The sequence below is a fragment of the Portunus trituberculatus genome, chromosome 39 (assembly GCF_017591435.1).
Source record: "Portunus trituberculatus isolate SZX2019 chromosome 39, ASM1759143v1, whole genome shotgun sequence".
In the NCBI taxonomy this organism is placed as follows: domain Eukaryota; kingdom Metazoa; phylum Arthropoda; class Malacostraca; order Decapoda; family Portunidae; genus Portunus; species Portunus trituberculatus.
Genome location: NC_059293.1, coordinates 12308888 through 12331820, shown reverse-complemented (window position 1 = coordinate 12331820; position 22933 = coordinate 12308888). Strand labels below are relative to the sequence as shown.

At 39.3% G+C, this 22933-nt stretch overlaps 1 protein-coding gene across 7 annotated transcripts in view; it reads left to right on the top strand.

Moving 5' to 3' along the window:
* Nucleotides 1-20949, top strand: part of LOC123515613 — a 40026-nt gene extending 19077 nt beyond the window's left edge. For 5 of the 7 annotated variants that reach the window (XM_045274400.1, XM_045274397.1, XM_045274401.1 and 2 more), the window contains exons 4-8: nt 13539-13610; nt 16199-16282; nt 16955-17028; nt 18776-18835; nt 20232-20308. In XM_045274400.1, the coding sequence (XP_045130335.1) occupies nt 13539-13610; nt 16199-16282; nt 16955-17028; nt 18776-18832 (287 nt within the window). In that variant the 3' untranslated portion in view covers nt 18833-18835; nt 20232-20308. Of the gene's footprint in view, nt 1-13538; nt 13611-16198; nt 16283-16954; nt 17029-18775; nt 18836-20231 lie in introns of all 7 variants that reach the window. The other 2 variants (XM_045274402.1, XM_045274403.1) reach the window with 2 other exon arrangements.
* Nucleotides 20950-22933: the final 1984 nt, after the last annotated feature.

The following is a 22933-nucleotide window of genomic DNA, read 5'->3' as shown; positions in this document are numbered from 1 at the left end:
TTCACGTGCTTCACTATTCTTTATTAGTTGAAGTTCTAGTGATAGATTAACAAGATTTCTGCAGTATCAACTGGAGAAACACACATGAAGTCTCCATTGATCATTTATAGTCTGAAAATCGTCGTGTGAGAGAGTAAACGTTTCATAATGCGGGTCTAAAGGCGATAAGTTTTCGTTTCTCAATCCACCTTCCCTTCCCACCTAAGCATACTTGTCACGCTGTTCCTGCCATCTCTGCACTGAAAGAGCGACTGCAAGAGGATACAATGCGATGTGCCTCATCACAGGTTACTCTTAATTGTATTTGTTGCTATAGTTGAGGTGAGATTGTGTGGTAGAAAACCGATCAAGTAAAATTTTTCTTTAGTGTTAAAATATCATGAGATTCTCTTTAAAAATTTTCAAGTTGCCAAACGCTTAGCTAAAATCTATCGCTTAGATATTATGTTAGTAATAAACTGTAAATAACACAGGAAGCCTCATAGCCATTCTATTTACAGGCGCGCACACACACACACACACACACACACACACACACACACACACACACACACCACGTAGTGTAGTGGTTAGCACGCTCGACTCACAATCGAATGGGCCCGGGTTCGAGGCCCGGGAGCGGTGAGGCAAATGGGCAAGCCTCTTAATGTGTATAGCCCCTGTTCATCTAGCAGTAAATAGGTACGGTATATAACTCGAGGGGTTGTGGCCTCGTTTTCCCGGTGTGCCGGTGTGTGGAGTGTGTGTTGTGGTCTCAGTCCTATCCGAAGATCGGTCTATGAGCTCGCTCCGTAATGGGGAAGACTGGCTGGGTGACCAGCAGATGATCGTGGTGAATTACACACTCGCACTAGTCGCGTTGAAGCACAGGATGGAAGAGTGAACCAATAGATGCAGATACTGTGACAACTTTCGAATGTCTAGTTGCTGAAGCCCTGCCTTGATCTGTGAGGATCAGAGGCTGCTCGGAGGAAGACGAGGAGGAGAGGAGGAAAAAAAACGAGGTGAAGAGAAGGAGGAAGCGGAAGACGAGTGACAGAGAAGGAAGGCCTTTTAAAACACCAAAGGAGGGGAAAATATATAACCAATATCACTTACATAAAAGAAATAATATCTCATGTTTCCTGTCATCATATTCCGCGCGTAAACAGACCAAAGACTAAAGAAGGATAAGCAAGATCCTTTTATCCCTTGGACATACTGGCTTCAGCTTCATTCCAGGCATTTAATCACACTGTTCCTCGCTCAGAAACCAGCAGGCGGAGCAAGCAGCAAGTAAACAGTCATGGTAACACAAACTTTCTCTCCTGATATTGATTATTGCCTGGGAACCCAAACGTGATTATGTACGTACACTTCCCACAAGGAACGCAATTATGCACGGTACACTCGCCTCGAGGGACGCGTCTCATTACTTTGCCTCACCTTTCACAACACATCGGAACCTCTCGGGGGAAAATTTGTATAATGCGCCTACTTCCACGACAGATTTATCTAATGGCAACTTTAACAATTTACTGAGAGAGATATAAATATATGAGTGTATATATATATATATATATATATATATATATATATATATATATATATATATATATATATATATATATATATATATTAGCCTACAATTTTCAAGGTTTTATATCCACATTCACGGTTACTCGTTAGTGGAAAGAGAAACTTATAAAAAATGGAAATATAGTGAAAGTTTGATTCGAGGCGCTGTTAATTTCGTGACATAAAAGTCATTCACGTATGTTTTTGTGGTAGATTAAAGTCGCTACTCCAGTATCTTTGCTGAGTCCGTGTTTATTTCATGTCTTGAAGAATCACATTCTGAAGCACATATGACCACACCTTGATTACTGTCAGAAGCCTCTCCTTGATATTACAGGCTTTTAAGGCTACTTTTATGGTTCTACTGACAAATAAACCACATTATTAACTCTTGAGAAATCACCCAATCATGTATGAGCCTTTTGAAAGTAGTCGTAGTGAAAGTGCAAAGCTTTTCAGAAAATCCTAAACTAAATAAGTCTAAATGAAGAATCTAGTGCCATGCTAACGACCTTTACACAATATTAACAGGAGAAACATTTTTGAGAACCCGGCTAATGATCTTTATGGTCTCTGAAAATAGTAGTGATGAGAGAACAAAAGCGTTTCAAAATAGTAACGCTGGTTTCTTGCAGATAACTTGGCTTCTTACACGTATCCACTATCCAGCACCCTAAACCACGGGGGCCCAATGCATCTGACAGGCTGAGATCAAGTGAGGTGACAGGTTGAATGCCTCGCCTCACACACACACACACACTATACCCGAATGCTCTCAACACGTTCATGAAAAAGAGAGAGAGGTGTCGATGCCTTCCTCTCAGCGCATGCATGATAAAAAGGATCTGACTTTGAAATTCGAGTACTGGGAAATGTGTCCGTGGTATTCTTGCTCTTAGACGTGGGAAAGGGAGAAGAGGATTTGCTAGGGTGAGTGAAACGTGAATAAAAATGCATGTACTGTCGATGGAGGCTGAGAAGAGTAGGAAGGTGAACATGGGGATTAAATGATTGACTGCTTGATTGTTTAGAAAGTTAAAGGGTGCAACAACGGGATCATACGGCGTCGTGGATGGTAAAGATGAATAAGAGGAAAATATGTGAAGAGGAGAAAGAGACAGTAGATAAGGAAGAGAAGATACAACTGAAGATCATATGTAGTGCCGTAACGGGAGGTAGAGGGGAGAATAAGATAAGGAAAATGGACGAAAAAGAGAAAAGAAAATATGCACAAATAAACAGAACCAACTAGAGAAGTGGTGAAGAACAGGCGCCACAGCAGAAATTGAGGTAAAAAGAACATATGTGAAGAAAAGAAAATAGTTGATAAAGAAAAGATACAAGAGAAGAAGAAATGTGGTCAGAAAACAGACAAAAGATAAAAGTGAAGAATGAAAATAGGCAAAGAGGAGGAAGGGAAGGTAACTAACTATTGGTGCAATCGGAGAAGAGAGGGTGTGGGTAACAAGGGGAACATGTGGCGCTGCAGGAAAGGGAAGTATAAAAGTGGGAGAGGAGGGAAATAGGTAATGAGAAGGTAGAGGCGGAAGATAAGTACTGCAACCAGAGAAGAGAGGGTGTGGGTTGAGGGTGGGGGGAACAATGTCTGACTCACTATTTCTGTTCCCCTCATCAAAACTTACACTGGGCTTCTCAGTCTTTCATCGGAACTCGGTGTGCTTTCCTGCGCGTGTCTGTGTGTCTGTCTGTTCAACCTTTAATCCCTTCAATACTGGGGCACATTTTTACCTGAGATTTGTGTGCGATAAGACCATTTTCTTGACATTAGGAATTGTGTATGGAAGTCAGAAGATAATGGCCACAGTCTTCATTAATTTCATCTCCTGCATAAGTTTCTGAAGCTGTATAAAATTACCAAATAGTAAGCAGAATGAATATGGAAACGCGTCATGGGACTCATGAGATTAATATATTTTCCTGATTTTCCTTTATTCTTTCACTATTCGTCCTTCTCCAGTGTCTTATCAATTATTGTCATATACAACTTGGTTTCTTGCTTTATTTTCTCTCCTCCTCCTCCTCCTCCTCCTCCTCCTCCTCCTCCTCCTCCTCCTCCTCCTCCTTCTCCTCCTCCTTCTCCTCCTGTTATATATATTTACTTACCTCTTTTCATTTGCTTCTGCTTCTCTGAATTTGCTAACTACATGTCTCTCTTTCCTCCTGCGCTCTCAATGCTCAAGACTTTTTTTCTATTCACTCTCATCCTTAGTTTGACCACCTCTCAGAAGTTCAAGAGTTGACCAGTACTTTCATCCTAGTCTCTTTCATTGGTCAACTCCTGAACTCTCTGCCTGTTCCTGTTATTGTTGCTTCCTGTGACTTGAATTGTTTCGAAAGAGGAGTATCTAGACATCTTCTGAACTAAATTGGCAAACTTTTTGGAAACTTTAATTAATTACGTAGCTTTCTGGCCGTGGAGTTTTTTTTTTTTTTATTTATTTAAGAAGTATTCCTTGGCTAGGCATCTTAACACTTAGTTGTATTTGTATTCGTATTTACTTATTTGTATGTTATATTTATTAGTTCATTTAATATTCACCTAGTTTTCCTTTACTTTGAAAGTTATCTTATATTCACTTTGAATTAACACTTATATTTTTCTAGTTAAATTTCCAGTCTCATTTACATGGATATTTTTTTACCTTGCACTAACCTACGTTGATACCTCGTTAAAATCTACCTTACTTCATTTTCCTGCCTGTACTTAATCACACAACCACGCACGCATTTCGCATTTTCTAGTGGGAGTTTCAAGCCATCCATCAGATTTAAGAGGCATCGTCATGTCAGTATTTCATCCATAGTGTTGCTGTATCGTTACCTCCCAAAAGCGTGTAAATTCACCTGCAGCCATTCGTTCACGGCGTCGTAACGTAAATAAACTCTTCATATCTCGCGGATGAACTCAGAACTTTACGGCAGCGAAACACTCCCGCCCACGCAGACAGTTGGGAAATGAGATACGTGGTGCATAATATTTCATGTCGGGGGAAAGAGGAAAAAAGTAAATCCTCTCTCTCTCTCTCTCTCTCTCTCTCTCTCTCTCTCTCTCTCTCTCTCTCTCTCTCTCTCTCTCTCTCTCGTGAAATTTAGTTACTCCCCTTTATTCCCTTTATGCATTAGCTGTCAGTGTTTTAGTACTTGGTAACTCGATACACCTTGAATTATTTTCGTTAAAAGTTAATGTAAATGAAATGCCTGAGGATGTGGGTAAGGAAGTAAAATCTCTCATTTGAAACTGTGTGGCTTCTTTCTTTTACTTAATCCCTTTGTATATTTTTTAAACGGATGAATTGGAACACTTCGTAACACCCCTTGAGCTATCTTGGTTAAAAGTTAATGTAGAAGGAAAAATGGCTAAGTAACTGGTGTGAAATTATTACATACCAATTTCTTTATATTTACTCCCTTTTGTGTATTAGTGTTAGTGGTGAAATGGAATACTTGCCAACGCGCTTTGAGTAAACCAGATATATATGATGTACGTAAAGGTAAGACTATATAATATTTCCAGCCCAGTTTAGCTACAGTTGAGTAAAAAAAGATCAGAAAAAACACCTTATATATGACACACGTATTGAAAGAAACACGAATTTTAACAACAATCAAAACGGGGACTTTATTATTTATTCACAGCTCAGTTTACATTCCAGTTAAAAAAGAAATAAGTACCATTTATGTATCCCAAGATTATACCTATTAAGTAAAGAAAACGAGATGAGTGAGCGAGTGGAGCTTATCTGGCTGACTATGTTATCGAGGAATATGGATTGGAGGCGTCCACAGCAGCTCGCCACGTCTCTCCTCGTCTGTATTGGCGAACCCTGAATAACACTGTGTGGCGGCGCGGGAGAGACGCTCGTTATGCAAGCAGGAAGAAAGGCGCAGATTGAACAACACTGACATTGACTATTCAGGAAGCATACATCTCTCTCTCTCTCTCTCTCTCTCTCTCTCTCTCTCTCAGATATAAGGAAAGAGCAAAAAATGATGAAATAAGAAAAGAATGAGAGAAAAATAAGGAGAAAAAATAGACATACCATAATTAAACATGATGATTTGATTTTCCTCGTCACTATTAAATTTCACAGCTCCATTACATCATTACAAATTATTCGTTTTCCTTCCATTGTTCATTAATTATAAGGAGAGCGAAACTTGAAAATAAATAACTTCCTCTCTCTCTCTCTCTCTCTCTCTCTCTCTCTCTCTCTCTCTCATCTATTTATTTATCGGTCTATCTGTCTATCTATCTATCTATCTATCTATTTATCTGTCTATCTATCTATCTATCTATCCACCTTCCTATCTACCTGCCTATATACCTACGTACCTATCTATCTATCTATCTATCTATCTATTAAATTATCTACTTCTTATGATATATTTCAGTTTCCCTCTCAAAATCGTGCAAATTGTTCGTTTCCTCGTTTTCTTTGAGTCACCAAACAGCGGAGGCTCATCGTGACAGACAGGGAGGAGCAGTGAGGGAAGAAGGAACGCCAGGGAGTCTTATTGCCTCGTCTCCCCCACCTGCTGCTTCAATCCCAAGCCCCGTGGACCTGGGACATGTGCTATTATTCTTATTTTCGTCTATTTCGAGAGTGTAGGTCCTGTGGTGTTCGTGGTGCTGGTGGTGCTGATCTCTGCGTGTTTAAGAAGGAATAGACAGTGAGAGGGATAGATCGATAGATTAGTAATAAAGAGATTAATATATTATGTAGATAGATTGAGTGGCGGAGGCGTGTGGAGTGTATGTGTGAGTGTTTAAGAAAGAAGTGATTGATAGATAGAGAGGTAGATAGATGATTACATATAGACAGATAAATTATATTAATCTCAAAATGCAATGACTAAGCGATACATGATGAGTATTTTAGGTTATGGTTCAATTAAAAATCACAAGAACAACATAAATAGTCTGATAGATAAAGACAGAAATATACTTGTGAATACATACAGAGACACGGACAAAATTGACAAAATACAAACACGCAGATTTTCACACATACCAGCAGACGGACAGAAAGACACTCAGAATATTTTTCTTACCGCATTTTAGCAGAATTAATGAAGATCTTTTATTTCCGGGCAGAATATTGCATCAAGGAGTCCCATCAGAAATTTTCTTTCCTTAAATCACATTAAAGAGGCGGAGAGAGAAAAAAAATCACTTCACACTTTGAATCTCCACCACCATTACCCGCACCCCCAACCATCACCACGCCCACGACTAAAACTCCTCGTGATATTTCATTAACTTCTCATCAGTGAGCGTCGTTTCCCAGTCTGAGAGAGTCTACTGACCTGTTTTACGTTCCCCGCAGTAATTACACCACTCAGTGAGCGACGCAGAAGGCAAAAGAAAGGGGAAAAATAAAAAAGACGGTGCATTGAGTGTCTATTATAGCGATCCAGAATGACTTAATGCCACCGTGAGCCAGGCAAGGGTCGGTGAGCACTGCCCGGCCAGAATACTAATTTGTTCATTGGCTCAAACATGTATTAAGTCGTAGTAAAGAAATGGATTCCAGTATTCGTAAAGCCATGTCGTGATTGCGGGTTATTGTTGTGCCAGGGCCCTAATACTCTGATACTGTGGTGAAATAGTGAGGCAATGCTGGTCTGTGCCTCGAATACCCTGGTGAAATGGTGAGGGATTACTAGTCTGTGCCTCAAATTCCACTTTTTGTTATCAGTATATATACTTTCTTCGTCCGGCAGAGATAGATAGATAAAAGATAGATAGATAAATAAATAGATAAATAAACAGATAAGTAAAAGAATATATACATAGTCAGGTACATAAACATACAAAGACAAGGAATGGACTTTTTCTGTGATTTTTTTTTTTTTTTTTTTGACCTTTTATCGATTTATCAAGTGGCAGTGATCAGTGGCTATCCCTCCAATCACACCCCGATATCGAAGAACTTTCAAACACAGGTACTGAGAAGTTAGATAGATTAGAGCCTTTCCTTCCTAGCTCCTCCTCTATGCATTTATCAACATAAACAAATTAACTCATTCATCCAATCACTTACAATTAAGTAGATAGACTGACATTGTTGATCTGTTAAGTCTCAGTAACTTCTAAATATTATCACAACCAGGCGCTGTCAAGAAACTCAGAAGCGTTGCCACTTGGAAGTTCGGCAGATTACCTCTTTTCCTTCCTTGACGTACATTCATCGCACGTTTGACTCACTAAGCGGCCAATTGGCGGTAACGAGGAAGCATTGTGCGGAATGTTGCCTCCGTTGTTGTGCGTTTCTTCACTTTGTAGCAAACTTTTCCTACCTCTTTCTCCTGGGGCCACTGTTGTCCCCGCTACGCCTCCATGTTATGTAGCTTTACCTTTCAAATTTATGACTGTACTGAAACCCGTATACTCTGAAACGCTTTGCTCTCTCACCACGACTATTTAAATGAAAAAAAAAAAAACACGATGTGACCAGGTGTGTTCTTGAAAGTGTTTCTCCTTTTGATAATGTGGATATCTTGTTAATCCGTCACTAGGTCCATAAAAATATCATCAGAAACTCGCTTGATATAGAGATAGGCGGAAAGAAAGACAAAAAACAGTAAGGGATAAAGTTAACTCGGTCAAAAAAATTATAAAGGACGTAAATGAATGAAGAGAATAGATAAGCATTGAGAACTTCGTGTATTTAATTTGTTCTTTCATTCATTCATTCATTCATTCATTCATTCATCCATTCATTCATCTAAGCCTATTCATACATCGATAGATAGATAAGTTAACTGACTCATCCTTTCCCTGATAGATACCTAAATACACTGACAAATAAACAGACAAATGAATATATACATAGACGCAAAACACACAGCAATACAAATAAGACGGGAAAATTGATTGGTTCATCTTCACCCGAATAAACAAAAATAAATGGAAAGTACATAAATGAAAAGTTAGATAAAATGCAAAAGTGTACTGATGAAAATGTGACAACGGATAGAACTAGTGACTTTTGTGTAAATTTGTGTGTGTGTGTGTGTGTGTGTGTGTGTGTGTGTGTGTGTGTGTGTGTGTGTGTGTGTGTGTGTGTGTGTGTGTGTGTGTGTCAATCAGCTGTTTACACACACACACACACACACACACACACACACACACACACACACACACACACACACACACACACACACACACACATTACTTAGCACGGCACTCTCATTATCGTCTTAGAAATCTTCCCACATCATCATTTTCATCATCACCTTATATCATCTCTGCCCCTGTCATCACCATTTTCTTCCCTAATTTATCTAAATGTGTGTGACTTTCTTCTTTTCACTCACGCGATCTTTATTTATTCTCCCTTGATGACTCTATTTCTGACCCTGTTCGTCTTTATTTTACATCAGTTTTCTTTTAAAGCATTGAAGTTAAGCCAGCCACACTTTAATATCACAATACCTCAAACATTTTATACCGGACGTTTATTTGGGACCGCATTCTCAAACGCTGGCTTCTTATTTCATTACTTTTAAGTCTGAAATGGAAGTTATTGATGCTTTTAAGAGTGTTTTGATGTCATTGTTTGTTTAAATCGCTTTAGTGGAAGTTAGTCAAGTTTCTAGGGCTGTTTTTGTGATTCTTTCTATAGTCTAGCTGAGAGTCTGCTTATGTGACATGTTTTATTAGGAGTTATTGGAGCTGTCAATGGTGCTTCTACGATTCTATTGATAGTTTGACAAAGATTCTGCATATTTAAGAGGATCTGGTGAAGTTAATGCACTTTTCAGGGATGTTTTAAGGAATCCAGTCGCAGTCTAACGGAGATTCAATGGGAGAAACATCTTATGAGGACTCGACTATCCATGACTGTTGCCTCTCTACAGTCTGAGAGAATAAAAAGTGTTTCATGACGTGACAAAGCCATTATTATGAACACTAAAAGAATAATACGATAAAGAAAACTGAGAAAAGAAAACCAGACCTCCACAGATGGACAAAAACAGACAAACGAGCTAATAAAAGAGATCAAGAAACAAGGACAAGGAAATATAAGATGAGATACTTTGATCTATAACGAGGCGGGTACCTGTTGATCTACAAGCCCTTAGCAGTAACCCACGCGTGAGAGAACAGAAGGAAAACAGAAAGACGTAGAGCTACAGAAATTATTGAATACCCTTGGCTCTAAACACGCCTGACTTCCTCCCCTACCCACTTGGAGTTGGACACGTGGGATTGAATCAAAACAGAGAATGATGATGTCGGTGTTCAAAATTATGAAAGAAATCGAGAAACAAAGAGGATAAAATGGAAAAAAATGACAGAATCTAAACACGCCCGGCTTCGTTTGGTGTAGGACACGATGAAAAGAAAAAAAATCACGCAGATCAGATGAGGAAAGGAATGAGGACAAGAACAGAGAAGAATTACTAGATTTTCATTCGCTTCCTTTCACTAATTACTAGAATGCTAATAAGTCCTCCTCTCCGCCTTCTATGGCTCCAATAAACAACTTACACTAACCCTACAACAGAACCCTTACCAGTAATCTATAAGTAAGAGAATAGAAAAGGAACTGATAAAAATAGACAGAGAGAGAGAGAGAGAGAGAGAGAAGGGGAGGTGGAATGACCATAGCTAAACACGCTTCGCTTCCTCTTCTTGATGTTGGACACGGGGAATTCAATCAAGGTAGAGAAGGTGACGTGGGAGTCCAGAATAAGGCGTATGAGCTTTGACAGGACGGCTTACCTGAACGTCGCACACACTCAGCCAGGAGAGAGAGGGAAGGAGAGGGACCGCCCCCCAAAAAAAAAAAAAAAGAGACTGAGTATAAGGAAGGCTGAGAGGGAGGGAAGAACGTGAATGATAAAAATGTAGCTGGAGGATATGAAGGATAATGGGAGGAAGAGGAAAATGGTGGAAGGAATATAAGTAGGATGAGTAGGAGGAGGAATGAGGTGTAAATTGTCAGAGAGAGAGAGAGAGAGAGAGAGAGAGAGAGAGAGAGAGAGAAATTGTGGAGGCATACACATAGATAGACAGACGAATAAACATAAAAACCGACTGACATATAAACAGATGGACAGACATACAGCCAAACAGACAGATAGACAGACTGACGGGAAAATAGACAGAGAAACGCAGGAATACAAACAAAATACAAACAAATGAAAAGGCAGTAACAGATTAATCAAAAGCATTAGCAAGGTATACAGAAAAACCGCGACACTAGCAGACAAACAGACAGACAGACAGACATGGACAAAAAGTGTACAGAAAACATAGCTACCTTTCCACTTCATATTCAAGAGGTCCTTGTATCTTCAACCCACGCTGAGTTGAATAAACAGGTAAATAAATGAAGTAAATATGGTGACACTTTTACTTCACTGTCGTAATCTCCGAATCTTCACGTCACATTGAATTAAATAAAAAAGATAAATAGTTAAACTATGTGAGTATGATGATCTTTCCACTTCGCAGTTGAGAAGTCCCTGTTCCTTTTTTATTCACATCACGAGGAGTTAAAAGAAAAGTCTGAAGATGAATAGATAAGATGAAATAGATAAGGTGGGCTTTCCACTGTATAATAAAAAAAAAGTCTACATATTCATATTATATTAAATGAATAAATAAAATAAAATAGATGAAGTATGGCATTCTTTCCACTGCTTAGCTTGTACCTTGACGCTAAGCTGAGTTGTAGTAAAAACTAGATAATCCATGAGGCAGGGCTGGAGGAGGCGGTGATCTGCAGCATGCTTGACGGGCCGTGGCCCTGCGACGCTCACTGCTGTTCACTTTACAAGCTTGGGACGCGAGGCAAAACTTTCATTTTTCACTGCAGCCTCTTCACTGGTGTTCACCTTCCTTCTGCCTTGATGCTTAGTGTTGCTTTATTGTTTTATTCTTTTTATCTTTTATAAAGATAAGTGAACATATATATATATATATATATATATATATATATATATATATATATATATATATATATATATATATATATATATATATATATATATATATATATATATATATATATATATATATATATATATATATATATACATACACACACACACACACACACACACACACACACACACACACACACACACACACACACATGTAGATATTATTCTCTGTACTTTGTAAAATTTGTCAGAGGCACTAGAAAGATTACACAAGTCCACACTGAATGCATTATGAAATAGAATTCCATCTAGGTTTTTATGTTCGTCCACTTCTACATGTCTATACTTTAAAGAATTTACCGACACATAGGTCTTGGGACTTCGATCTGCACTGATAGATCGCAACCACTGGATGTTCAACAGGAAGATTTTTAGACACTTGCAATTTGGATAATCCTTTTTTACTTTTATCTTTGGGAACTGGTACGTTAGTGGACCTTTTTCTATATTTTTGTAGCTCTAAGCTTACTAACATTAAAAGAAAATCAACAAAAACTTTTACAGTGAATCACTAAGGCAAAGAGTTTTCAATATACCTCCTCGTTTTAACTCTGACAGTTTTGCCTGAGTCTCATTATCTCAGCTTAAAAGCCTGGATGACTTTGCTGTGCTGAAATAAAACTGCATGCAATGAAAGGTTTAAACATTCTGTCACCGATGTCCTTTGAGATATCAAAGACCTGCACCTGACGATCTCATCAACCCTCCTGTGAAGCTGTAGCAGTCAGAGAGGATTGAAAGCAGTAATCGGCCACAAGAAAGTAATATTATGGTTCAGCTGCATTTTACACTGTCCTTGTGAGAATTTCTGAGATGCTTAAGGCTCAAAGTGGTAAGAAAGCAAGTGATCCCTGAGTGTGCGTCTTATGCTCTCTTCACTCAAAAGATTAGAGGAAGCAGGGCGGTTGATCCATATTGAGGCGATGGACAAAGACGCCTTTTGAGGATTAGCGACTCGGAAAATTAGGACACTGACCAGTAGATAGACAGGACAGTTTTTTTTTTTCTATTAATGGACATGGAGAGTTTTATGACGAAAGATGAACCATTTTATTGTATCGAAACAGAAGAAAACAATGAGTCATACTGTTAAAAGAGAGGAAGAAAATGAGTGGGAAAGAGAAGGGTCTGTATAATGATTTGCGCTACATTTAAGCACTGAGAGGAAACGAAGATGAGATAGAAAAAGGACTGGGTGTCAAAAGAGCTCGTATTTAATTTAGCATATCATTAAAACCGACGAAGAAAGCGAGTGTGTGGAGGAAAGGAAGTAACGAATGGGTGTCAAAAGCACTCGTATATTTGATTCACTACGCTTACACACTGAAAGAAAACGGAGAATCGTTAAATCAAAAGAAAAAGAAAGTGAAAAAATAAAAAAAAACTGAAGTGCTTGTATCTAAAGCACTCATATTCAATTCACTACATTGACACACTGGAAGAAAACGGAGAATCATTAAAACAAAAGAAGAAAATGAAAGCAGAAAAACAGGAAAAGAGGAGCCTGTATCCAAAGCACTTTCATTCGACTTGTTACCTTTAATTACTGTAAGAAAAACGGGATCGGTATTCGAGAGCGACACAGAAAGATGACGCGCGCGGTGCAGTGAGTGGAAGAAAAGAATATAATTGTTCTGTCACTCGGAAGGACCATCACAGGTGACTAGGCAATGCACGCACTTATTACCTTCCCACCTGAGGCTCCCTGTAATGTTTGCTGTTGTATTACTTTCGCTTACTAATTTATTCCTTCCTTATGATGCAAAGTTAGTTTTTTTTTTTCATTGTTGTTTATTTTTAGTATGATATTATAGTTTCTCTGTCTTTCGATTTCTGTCTTTGTTTTTTTTTCTTTCTTTTCTGTGTATCTTTCTGTTTATATATCTGTCAGTCTGTGTTTCTGTTGGTTTTGTGTACTCTCTCTCTCTCTCTCTCTCTCTCTCTCTCTCTCTCTCTCTCTCTCTCTCTTCACTCACTTATCCTCTCTTTCTCCCCCGTCACAGCTCCTGGCATTCTCACCATAAGGATTCCTCCTCGGGGCGTGCGGGGTCCTGTTGTGAGTCCTGCAGAGATTGGTGAGTTAATTAATGCCCACCTGGTTACCTGAGCGAATATATCATGTGTCTTTAAATGGTCTATTGTTTGAAAGCAGATGTACTAAAGATTTTTCAAGGGGGTTTTGTAGGAAATATGGAAATTTTGTGTCTTACGCCTTTCGCCTTGTGGGTTAATTAATGCCTATCTGGTTACCTGAGCGAATATATCATGAGACTTTAATACGTCTACTGTTCTAACGGAGATGTGCTTAAGTTTTCTAGGAGGGTTTTGTAGGAGAAAAGGTGGACATGATGTGTCTTATGACTTTTTTTCATTACCAATCAGTCTGAGACATCTTTTCTTGTTCTCCAGCCACCTCCAAACACTAACTGGCTAGAAATTGCAAAAATCCATTCTTTTTATCACTTTTCTTTTTCTTGTAGATGCTTATGAAGATTTCACACATTTTGCTTTTCGTGGGATCTAGTACTGTAGCGTTTAGTGGTCCAATAGTGCTTACTGTCTTATCTAATGGGAAATTTACTGATTCATTCGAGAAAGTAGATGTTTTTTTCTTTTATTAATTTTCTTTTCAATTTGTTTTATGCCTTCTTATGAGAGAGAGAGAGAGAGAGAGAGAGAGAGAGAGAGAGAGAGAGAGAGAGAGAGAGAGAGAGAGAGAGAGAGAGAGAGAGAGAGAGAGAGAGAGAGAGAGAGAGAGAGAGAGAGACTATGTGTGTGTGTGTGTGTGTGTGTGTGTGTGTGTGTGTGTGTGTGTGTGTGTGTGTGTGTGTGTGTGTGTGTGTGTGTGTGTGTGAGGAGAAAAAAAATTGTATTGAAATTTACGGGAGTGTGCATGCGTGGGAGGAGTGTGTGTGTGTGTGTGTGTGTGTGTGTGTGTGTGTGTGTGTGTGTGTGTGTGTGTGTGTGTGTGTGTTTGTACGTGTATTTCATTTTTTTCCCTTTCATTTTCTTTTCCTAATATTTCTAACTTTTACTCTTTTGTCGTGGAGCAATTTGTGTTTCCTCGGTTTTGTGGTGAAAGCTCTTTGAAGTTCATGTTTTTTTTTTCTCTCTCTTTCACTTTTCAGTATTGTTATTAGTGTTATCTTTGTTATGAGCATTTTTGTTGCAGCTGTTGTTATTGAACCTCTCTAAAATGTGCTTCATCATTACCACGTCAAAAAAATATATACTTTCAATTAGAACATTAAAGAAATGAACGAAAAAAAGGCAATAACACACACAGGTTAACTTAAATATCCCATTCTTCATTATTATTCACTCAGATGTAATCCTTATTTTAATTAATACTTCAAATTAAACCCTATCAAATTAAATGTTATAGCACTAGGTATGCACCTCCTCTTCTTCCCTCCACCCCGTCCCCGCTCCAATGCATAAATAAAACCAAACTTAAATCTAACAAAAGTAGACCAATGTTTGAATTTACACCAGTTTTCTCTCCTTTTATCAACTCGTAAACTGGGTAATTTCTTGCTACTCCATTAGAACGTAAGAAAATAAGGAAAAACTCAACATTCAGGTCTCTATCAATGCCCAAACTGATCTTCTCTCGCCGTTCAGTTCAACACGATACCTTGAAAAAATGACATGCCCAAGAAGAGAGAGAGAGAGAGAGAGAGAGAGAGAGAGAGAGAGAGAGAGAGAGAGAGAGAGAGAGAGAGAGAGAGAGAGAATATGCAGGTAGACAGATAAAATTTCAGACAGACAAACAGAACAGACAAAACCAACAGAAACACAAACTGACAGAGATACTAATGGACAGATACACAGAAAACAAGACAAAGACAGAAATAGAAACACAGAGAGACTATAATATCCTACATCACACTAAAATAAACAACAATGATACAAAAAATTACAGAATAAATTAGTAAGCGAAAATAATATAACAGCAAACATTACAGAGAGAGAGAGAGAGAGAGAGAGAGAACAGTTACCTATTCATTATTGGTGTTCACGCATAGGCAAGGAACACCGTCAATCATGTTATCTCTTGGCCTCTCTCAGTGGTGGATGTGTGTGCTAATTGTGGTGTTGTTCTTGCTAATGAGGGAAGTAGTGTAGATTGTTCCAGCTTAACTCAAATAGGCATTCTGTATAGGTATTGTTGTCTGGGATAATATCTCTGTATCTGTCTGTACTTTCTGTCTGTCTGTCTTACTGGTAAACTCTGGTAATCTCTGGTAAATTGTGGAACTCCCTGCCTGCTTCTGTATTTCCATCTTCCTACGACTTGACTTCTTTCAAGAGGGAGGTTTGAAGACATTTACCCAGATTTTTGGTTAACTCTCTTAATCTTTTAGGGAACTGGCAATCAAGTGGGCCTTTTCATTTTTTTTTTTTTTGCCTTTAACCAGCTTCCCTTATTCCATAAAAAAAAAAAGGACAAAATCAACTTATTAGTTTCTATCCTTTTTTTTCAGTCTGTATTTTTATTATATATCTGTTTGTCTGTGTATTTGTACTGATCTATTGTAAATGTCTGATTCTTTCTATTTCATCTATCTTCAATTCATCTTTTCTATGTATGCTTATGTCCGTATGTGTGTATGTATGCCTATCTGTCTATCAGTCTATCTATTTATCTATTTATCTCCAGGATCCTCGTACGAATTTCCTTCCTATCGGGAAAGCCTACTAGACACTCAGAACTATTCCCCGTCCGAACTTGATACGGTGGATGGTGAGTGAAACCTAGAATAGTAGTAGTAGTAGTAGTAGTAGTAGTAGTGGTAGTAGTAGGTAGTAGTAGTAGTAGTAGCAGTAGCAGTAGTAGTGGTAGTAGTAGTAGTAATAATAGTAGTAGTGGTGGTGGTGGTGGTGGTGGTGTGGTGATGGTGAGGTGGTAGTGCAGGTGTAGCAGGTGGTAGTGGTGGTGGTGCAGTGGTGGTGGTGGTGGTGGTGGTGTGGTGTGGTGGTGGTGGTGGTGGTGGTGGTGTGGTGGTGGTGGTAGCAGTAGTGGTGTGGTTGTAGCAGTAGTGCAGTGGTGTGGTGGTGGTGGTGGTGGTTGGTGGTGGTGTTGGTGGTGGTGGTAGTGGTGGTGTGGTGTGGTGGTGGTGGTGGTGGTGGTGGTGTGGTGGTGCAGTGGTGGTGGTGTAGTGGTGGTAGTGCAGTAGTAGTAGTAGTGGTGGTGGTGGTGGTAGTAGTAGTAGTAGTAGTAGTAGTAGTAGTAGTAGTAGTAGTAGTAGTAGTAGTAGTAGTAGTAGTAGTAGTAGTAGTAGTAGTAGTAGTAGAAATAGTAATGATAATAATAAGAAATAGAAAAAGCAGAAGTAGAATGATAATAATAACAATAATATCCTTCCAATAATCCTCCTTCTTCTCCTCCTCCTCCTCCCACCTTCTACGCACACAGCCCCTTACCTGCGCCCGTCTCGTACTGGGAAAGCCAAAGCTGGAACAACTATAAGGAATCCTCTGCTGAGACTGGTGAGCTAGTCTTGTTATGATTACTACTGTTTTTATGTTTGTAGGGTCGTGGTGTTGGTGGTGATGGTGGTGGTAGTGTTGGTGGTGGTGGTGGTGGTGGTGGTGGTGGTTATTGCTGCTACTGCATTACTACTGCACTATTACTGTTGTTGTTTTGTTGCTGTTGTTGTTGTTGTTGTTGTTGTTATCGTTGTCATTATTATTGTTCTTCTTTTTCTCCTCCTCCCAGCTCTAATCCTTCTCCTTCTTCTCCTTCTTCTCCTCCTCCTCCTCCTCCTCCTCCTCCTCCTCCTCCTCTTCTCATGCCCACGTAGTACCAATTTACGCTTCTTTTCTTGCTATCCGACATAAAAAGAAAACAAAAATATAAATACTCTACATAATCCAGTACGGTTCATATTTTTCTTCCTATATTTGCTCTTTTATATTTCTTACTTTGTGTGCTTTGGTGTAACCCCATAATTCGTACTATCCCGTGTCTCCACTAATGTTTTTCGTCCTTGTTATGATGGAGAGAAAGGTAGAAAACAATCATCTTCCCACAAAATCAAGTGCAATAAACACATCTCCACACATTTCCTGCTCTTTTGCTTTTTATTTGTCATTTTGTGAAGTCTCGTAGCTCTTAACTTTCCTGCCTGCATTTGTACTATGTTTTTTATCCCTCTCTCACTAAAACACATTACTTCTCTCATAATCTAGTAGAATTAACGCTTTCCTACCATTTTCCCTCCTCTGTAGTTCCTATTTTTTTTTTTTTTTCGTATCCACTTGTAATCCATATGTTCATAAGTTCCCTTCGTGCACGTCTACTAAGCTTTTATACTTCTCACGCTAAAGAGAAAGACAAAGAAACACGTAACTTCTCACATCATCCAGTACAATTAACACCTTTCCTCCCATTGTCTCACCTCTACAGTTCTTACTTTCTTTACATCCTTTTGTAATTTACCCATGACTTCCCTGCCTGCTCTTGTACTATGCTTTTATCCTTTTCAACCTGAAGAGAAAGACAAAAAACTACATAATTTTCCCCCATAATTCAATACAACTAACACTTTTCCTCCCAATTTATAGTTCTCGCTTCCTTTGTATCCTCTTGTAACTTCTCTACCACCCAAGGACCTTTAGCAGATCTCCTCCTAATCTCCACCTGTCTAAGGAATACAAATCTATAAGCTCATAACTTTCGCGACGTCCCTGCTTGTATTCCTTTGTAAGCGCCTGGGCAGGACCCTCTGATGGCCTCTCCACTCGTGTCTCTGCATGTGTTTTCAAAGAGAATGCGACAGTCCCTCATTGCAAGTATCCACGGGGTCCGCATTGTCTGGCATAGGGAGTCATGTGTGTGTGTGTGTGTGTGTGTGTGTGTGTGTGTGTGTGTGTGTGTGTGTGTGTGTGTGTGTGTGTGTGTGTGTGTGTGTGTGTGTGAAATGGATATGGTTAGTTTTATTTATTAGAATTAAGTTGTTTTTATCGCTTTTTATTTTCTTACTGGTTCTTTATTTATCTTTTTTTGTCTATCTACATCTTTCTATATATCTATTTCTTATATATCTATCCATCTACCTACTTTCTTATCTATCTATCTATTTATCTACCTACCTGCCTACCTACATATTCATTTATCTATCTACCTACTAACCTATCTCCTCATCTATCATTCTATCAAACTACCAATCGCTGTCCCTCTGCTTACTAACCACTTTCTCCCTCTCTCCCTCTCTCCCTCTCTCCCTCTCTGCAGAAGTACCGTCTGAGTATTACGGCAACGGTCTCACCTCTCGCAGCAAGAAATGGTTGAACGGTGAGTAAGCCCGCGTGTGTGTTGGCTGTGGTGGTGGTGGTGGTGGTGCTTGATGCATGTGTTGTTGATGTGTGTTGTCTATCCTTACCACAGTGTTGCCTTAATTTCATCATCATCATCAGTAGTTGTAGTTGTTGTGGTAGTTTAAGTTATGACTATTAATTTTACTATTTTTTCGAGGATGTTGTTTTCATTGTACATCATCGTCATCATCACCACAGTGTTGCCTTCTTCACTGTTTATTTCATCATCATTATCAGTAATGGGAGAAGGAAGAGGAGGAGGAGGAGGAGGAGGAGGAGGAGGAGGAGGAGGAGGAGGAGGAGAAGCAGTACATAAAGAACATAAGAAAAGAGGGAAGTTGGAAAATGTCGCCAGGCCTACACGTGGCAGTCCCTGTGTGTTTAAAGCTAGCTAATTCCATCTATTCTCCCCATCCATGTAACCTTCTTTTAAAGCTCCCTATTGACTCAGCACTGACTACATGACCACTGAGACCGTTCCACTCACTCTGACAACCAGTTTCTACCCATTTCTTTCCTAAACCTGAATTTTTCAAGTTTAAACCCATTATTTCTGGTTCTGTCCCCACTACTGATCCTAAGAATTTCGTTCATGTTCCTTTTGTTAAAACCCTTATACCACTTTAATACTTTTACCAGGTCTCCTCTTAACCTACGTCTCTCTAAGGAGTAGTAATAGTAATAGGAGGAGGAGGAGTTTTTTTTAGATATATTTCTATTTTCATCATCATCATCATCATCATCATCATTACCATCATTGTCACCACTATCATAATCTTAATCCATGAGTTGTATTTTTTTTCAAGTTCAGTTCTTTGTTATGTCTGCTTATTTTTGTAGGAATGGTAGGTAGTAATAGTAGTAGTAGTAGTAGTAGTAGTAGTAGTAGTAGTAGTAGTAGTAGTAGTAGTAGTAGTAGTAATAGTTGTTGTTGTTGTTGTTGCTGCTGTTGTATTACCATTGTCATACTTGTAGAATATAGACACGATACATTTTTTTTCTATTTTCGTTCTTTCCTTCGCGTGCTCCTGGCCCTCGTCTTTGTGTTCCGCGAATGCTGATCGATCAAAAACTCAAGCATGGCTGTCAGTTTTCAGTGTCTATGCTGTTGTTGCTGCTGCTGTTACTGCTGTTGTCGCCTTATCGTCGTTTTCTCAAATCATAAGTTAAATATCAAAACATTTTACAGGAGTTTTTTGTTGTTGCTTTTTGTTGATGTCGTTATTTTTTGCCACAGTTTTCTCATATCATTACTAACATATCACATTCCTTCCTACAAGAGTTTTATTTACTCTTTAGTGGGGAGTCTAAAAGTCTTAATGAGCACGGTAGCATGTTTAAGATTAATGATTAATGCAGCGTTCCTCTCATAGATCAGCGGAACGAAGGAGAGGGTAGCAGCGCGATGATCTGGCTGCGGCGGAAGAGGTTAACGTTTGGTGACATAAGGCAAAAATGTTGCACGGACGGCTGTTACGCATCGGAGCTACAGTCCCTCTGCGCGTAAACCAGAGTCCCGTGCAGTGCAGTGTAGCATGTACATGAAATACAAAAGCAGCAAGCCATATTGAAGACTTCTATCATTAAATATATATTTTGTTTCGAGTACGATCATACTCAGAAATGCCCACGAATCTTACTATCTTGGCCCGACACAAGCACCACAACAACATAACACTACCACCAGCACCATTACCTCACGCCGCGTCGACACATCACACCCAGGAATACTCACATAGACCGCAGCAGTGTCAGGTAAACAGATCTGCCAGGCTGACGATACAAGTTTTCCATTCCAACAGCAACGTGACCGTCAAGGTGTGAGTCAGAACACCCACACGAGCCTCAACACCACACAGCTCGTGCCCATCGCTCGCTCTCTCTCTCTCTCTTCCTTTAAGTTCACTGAGGCTGTTAAGTGGACGTCTCTAATTCCAAATCTCTTCCTTTATGTTCTTATCTATTTGAGTTCCCGGTGACTGGATGCTGTTTTCTTTCTACATTCTCGTTCAGGATCTGTGTGACCTTCCGGCACGCAGTACTCCTTGATTCCCTGTATTTTATTCGGCTTGGAAATAAAACAAAAATACATGTGACAGATTTTTTTCCCTTGTCATTCTTGGTGTCTGTCGGAAATTACTGTGGAAGTGTGTGGCTAGATGTGATATGTCTTAGCTCATGTTAGGCTAGAGTATGACGGTCTACGATATTATTCCTCTCCATCAGCAACAGACAGGGGTTAACAGCTTGAATGACATACAGTAGTAGTAGTAGTAGTAGTAGTAGTAGTAGTAGTAGTAGTAGTAGTAGTAGCAGCAGTAGTAGTAACAGTAGTAGTAGTAGTAGTAGTAGTAGTAGTAGTCGTAGTAATAGTAGTAGTAGTAGTAGTAGTAGTAGTAGTAGTAGTAGTAGTAGTAGTAATATCAGTAACAGTAGTAGTAGTAGTAGTAGTAATATCAGTAGCAGTAGTAGTAGTAGTAGTAGTAATATCAGTAGCAGTAGTAGTAGTAAAAGCAGGAATGGTAATATATGTAGTTGTTTTCGTCGTTGTTGTGGTTGCTATGTATGAGTGTGTGGTGTTCTATCTGAGCTACCACGCGTGAGATTGTCGGCCTGGAAACGTGGACCAAAGAAGGAAAGCTTAACTAGATGTGTGAAGTACGAATGAGCTAAGAAATATTGGAATGAGAGAGTGCGTGAGGTGGCTGCTTAACGAAAGATCTACTGTATAAATTATTGAGTGATTAAGTGACGCATTGAGTGAGTTAACTGGACGCTTACTATTATAAGTGTGTAGTACAAATATGTGAGAAAATAGAGAAAAGAGAGTGAGTTGACATCAAGATTAACTGGAGGTCTGTAGTAAATATGAATGAAAAAATATCAAAGTGAGCGAAAAGTAGAACAAATATAATAACTAAAAGATTAACAAGAGGATTAACTAGATATCTGCATTAGTATAAACAATTGAAAGAAAATACTGGTGAAAAAGAGTGAATTTAACGACATACAAACGATTTATTGCTCTCATTTCATCAGCAATGTAAATAATGCATCTCATCACAGTTCCTCAAAAGTGAACACATCGCTAGTTAATCCTCTTGGTGTGTTCGTGAAAGCGTTGCCAAACAGAGAACGAGTGAAAAACAATTAAGTCACCGTCAATTAGTTCTAAGCTTGCCAGGTAACAAACAAATCCCGTTAGGAGATAGTTAACCTGTTCACGTGCCACAAAAATGCACAATTGATTCTCAGCTGCCCGCCAAAGCTCACCTTAATGAAGAGTAAGGAAACAGGTAAGCAAATATGTATAGTCTTCAAAATGTGTACCTATACTTCTTCCTCCTCCTCTTCTTCCTCTTCCTCCTCCTCCTCCTCCTCCTCCTCCTCCTCCTCCTCCTTCTTCTCCTCCTCCTCCTCCTCCTCCTCCTCCTCCTCCTCCTTCTCCTCCTTCAGGTGATGTCTCGTTAACCAGAAAGGTAACAAGAGGCTTCAGGATACGTGAAAGTATTTTGCATGACGTCATATTGTGTTGAGAAAAGAGAGGAAGGCAGGGAGAGAGGTGAAGGAGTGCAGGAGTGTCATAATTAAGGGAGAACAGGTGGAGAGGGAGAAGTAAGAGGAGGAGGAGGAGGAGGAGGAGGAGATGGAGAAGGAGGAGGAGGAAAAGGCCAGGCAGCTCTTCCATTAAGGTGAAGTAAACACCTGACAAGGAGAAAAGGGAGAAAAGACAAAGAGGAAAAAAGTAGTAGAGAGAGAAAAAAAGAAAAGAAAAGATACATGAACACGTGACAGATACCCAAGTAGATTAAAAAAAAAAGGCGAGGAAAACAACAACAACAGCAACAACAACAACAACAACAACAACAACAACAACAATAACAACAACATGAACTAAACCAATAATAACATCAACCATATTAAAAAAAAAGGATAAAAACTTCCATGTCAGTGTTAATACAATCACGTCACGCCCCCGCACCTCTCCCCCGCTCCCTCCCACACGCAAACACACACACACACACACACACACACACACACACACACACACACACACACACACACACACACACAC